At 47.4% G+C, this 1,829-nt stretch overlaps 1 protein-coding gene across 1 annotated transcript; it reads left to right on the top strand.

Annotated features, from left to right (window-relative positions):
- The first annotated feature begins 237 nt into the window (after window positions 1-237).
- LOC101327377 (peroxiredoxin-5, mitochondrial) lies at window positions 238-927 on the top strand. Its single transcript, XM_019933833.1, is given in 3 exon segments — window positions 238-385; window positions 388-751; window positions 753-927. Coding segments are annotated over 3 exon segments (687 nt in total).
- The last annotated feature ends 902 nt before the right edge of the window (window positions 928-1,829 follow it).

The following is a 1,829-nucleotide window of genomic DNA, read 5'->3' as shown; positions in this document are numbered from 1 at the left end:
AATAAAATAAGTACAAGGTGGTATGTTTGTTTGGGGCTGAGGGTCCTTATGTGACTGTCGGTACTGGTTCTACATGCAGATATGATTTTATCTGTCAGAGAACTGAAACACCCGTTTCCTACATCCACAAACCCCCAACTGCCTTACCTCTTTCACCACAATCTTTTCTTGATTAAAAAACAAACAAAACAGCAGAAGAGGAAACCGGGCAGGTGGTTGTATGGCTGGCAGGTCTGCATGTCCTGGGCAAAGGAGGAGGTGCCTGGATGCGAAGAGAGTGGACACTTGGAGACCAGTGGTTTCAGAAGCATGCCCACATCCACATTCCTTGGCCCCATCAAGGCGGGAGATGCCATCCCATCGGTGGTGGTGTTTGAAAGTGAGCCTGAAACAAGGCGAATCTAGCAGAATCTGAGGCCAAGGAGGGGGTGCTGTCTGGAATCCTTGAGGCCTTTACCCTCAGCTCTTCCTAGACCCAGCTGCCACGGTTTGTGGAGCAGGCTGGGGCTCTGAAGGCTGAGGGGGTCCAGGTGGTGGCAGGTCTGAGGGTGAATGATGTCTTCGTGACTGAAGGGCAGGGACGAGCCCACAACACGAAAGGCAAGGGTGGGCTCCCGGCTGACCCCACTGTGGTCTTCGGGCAGGAGACACATTTGTTACTAGATGATTCCTTGGTGTTTCTCTTTGGGAACTGATGGCTTAAGAGGTACTGCTTGTAACAGAGGAAGGTGAAGTCCATGAATGGGAGCCCATGGCCCAGGCTTCACCTGCAGCCTGGCTGGGAACCTCGTCTGTAGCTCTTTGGCCTCTGCCCAGAGGTATTTCTTCTCCCCTTCCCTTTTTCACCTGCCTGACCCAGGCAGAGGGCCTCAAGCCAACCTCAGCTGGAGCCACTCAACTGGTGCCTTAGCCAGATTTCTGCAATAAACACTTCTGATTCAAACAACAAAGAAAAAACAATTTTTTTTTTAGCTCTGGTTAAAACAGACTCAGTGCTCTAACAATGGATCAGCAGGAGGAAAAAGAAAAGAGAAGCCAATGTCACCTACAGGTGCATTAAAATAATTGTGCTCATCTGAGACACTTAGACTTCTTGTAAACAGATCTGAGCTAGCAATCCCGACATCTCCATCATGGGTAGCCACAGGGATGAACAGCAATTGGCGGTCGTTGAACACCTCAGATTCATCGTCGGTGGCTTCCTAGCAGCAGCTGCTGGAATCAGCCAACAAAAGCTGGCTGCAGGAGAAAGCTCATCTACGGAGAATTCACAAGGAGTGGAAGTGAAACAGCGTGACCTCTGCAGTTGCACAAAAACGGAACCAGGTTGCACATGCGGTTGGGTGAGGGCCACTTAAACCTCCAAGGAAGTGGCAGCGAAGACTCGTAAATCTGTGAAGGAAAGTCACTGAGGTTGAGAAATTTCTACTGGGCGATCTGTGCAAGGGTTTAAAAAAAAAAACAACTTAGTAATTTGTCTTTATAGACATTTATCTTCCTATGTTGGCTGTTATTAGCAGTTGCTTTTGTCTTATTGGCGTCATAAATAAATACGCTGATTTCTTTTTTTTTTTCTTTTTTAAAGTTTGGTCCCGGAGAGTCTTTATTAGTCCAGAGGACCTCCTTTTACCTAAGTGATAAAGAATTCAAAGGTAGCTGTCTCTTACAGTTCAAGGTTGATGGAACTGGGAGTGCAATCATGGAGCTGGATTCCTTTTGGCAATGGAATGGCAGGGCTCTAGAATAATAGTCACATGGTGGCGCTGAACTCTTAGATGCAGGTAGAAATAATTATCATAATAGGCAGCAAGACTAGAAGAGCAATCAAG

Source organism: Tursiops truncatus, chromosome 9, assembly GCF_011762595.2.
Source record: "Tursiops truncatus isolate mTurTru1 chromosome 9, mTurTru1.mat.Y, whole genome shotgun sequence".
NCBI lineage: Eukaryota > Metazoa > Chordata > Mammalia > Artiodactyla > Delphinidae > Tursiops > Tursiops truncatus.
The sequence above is the reverse complement of the archived record's forward strand: the minus strand, read 5'-3'. Positions and strand labels throughout refer to the sequence as shown.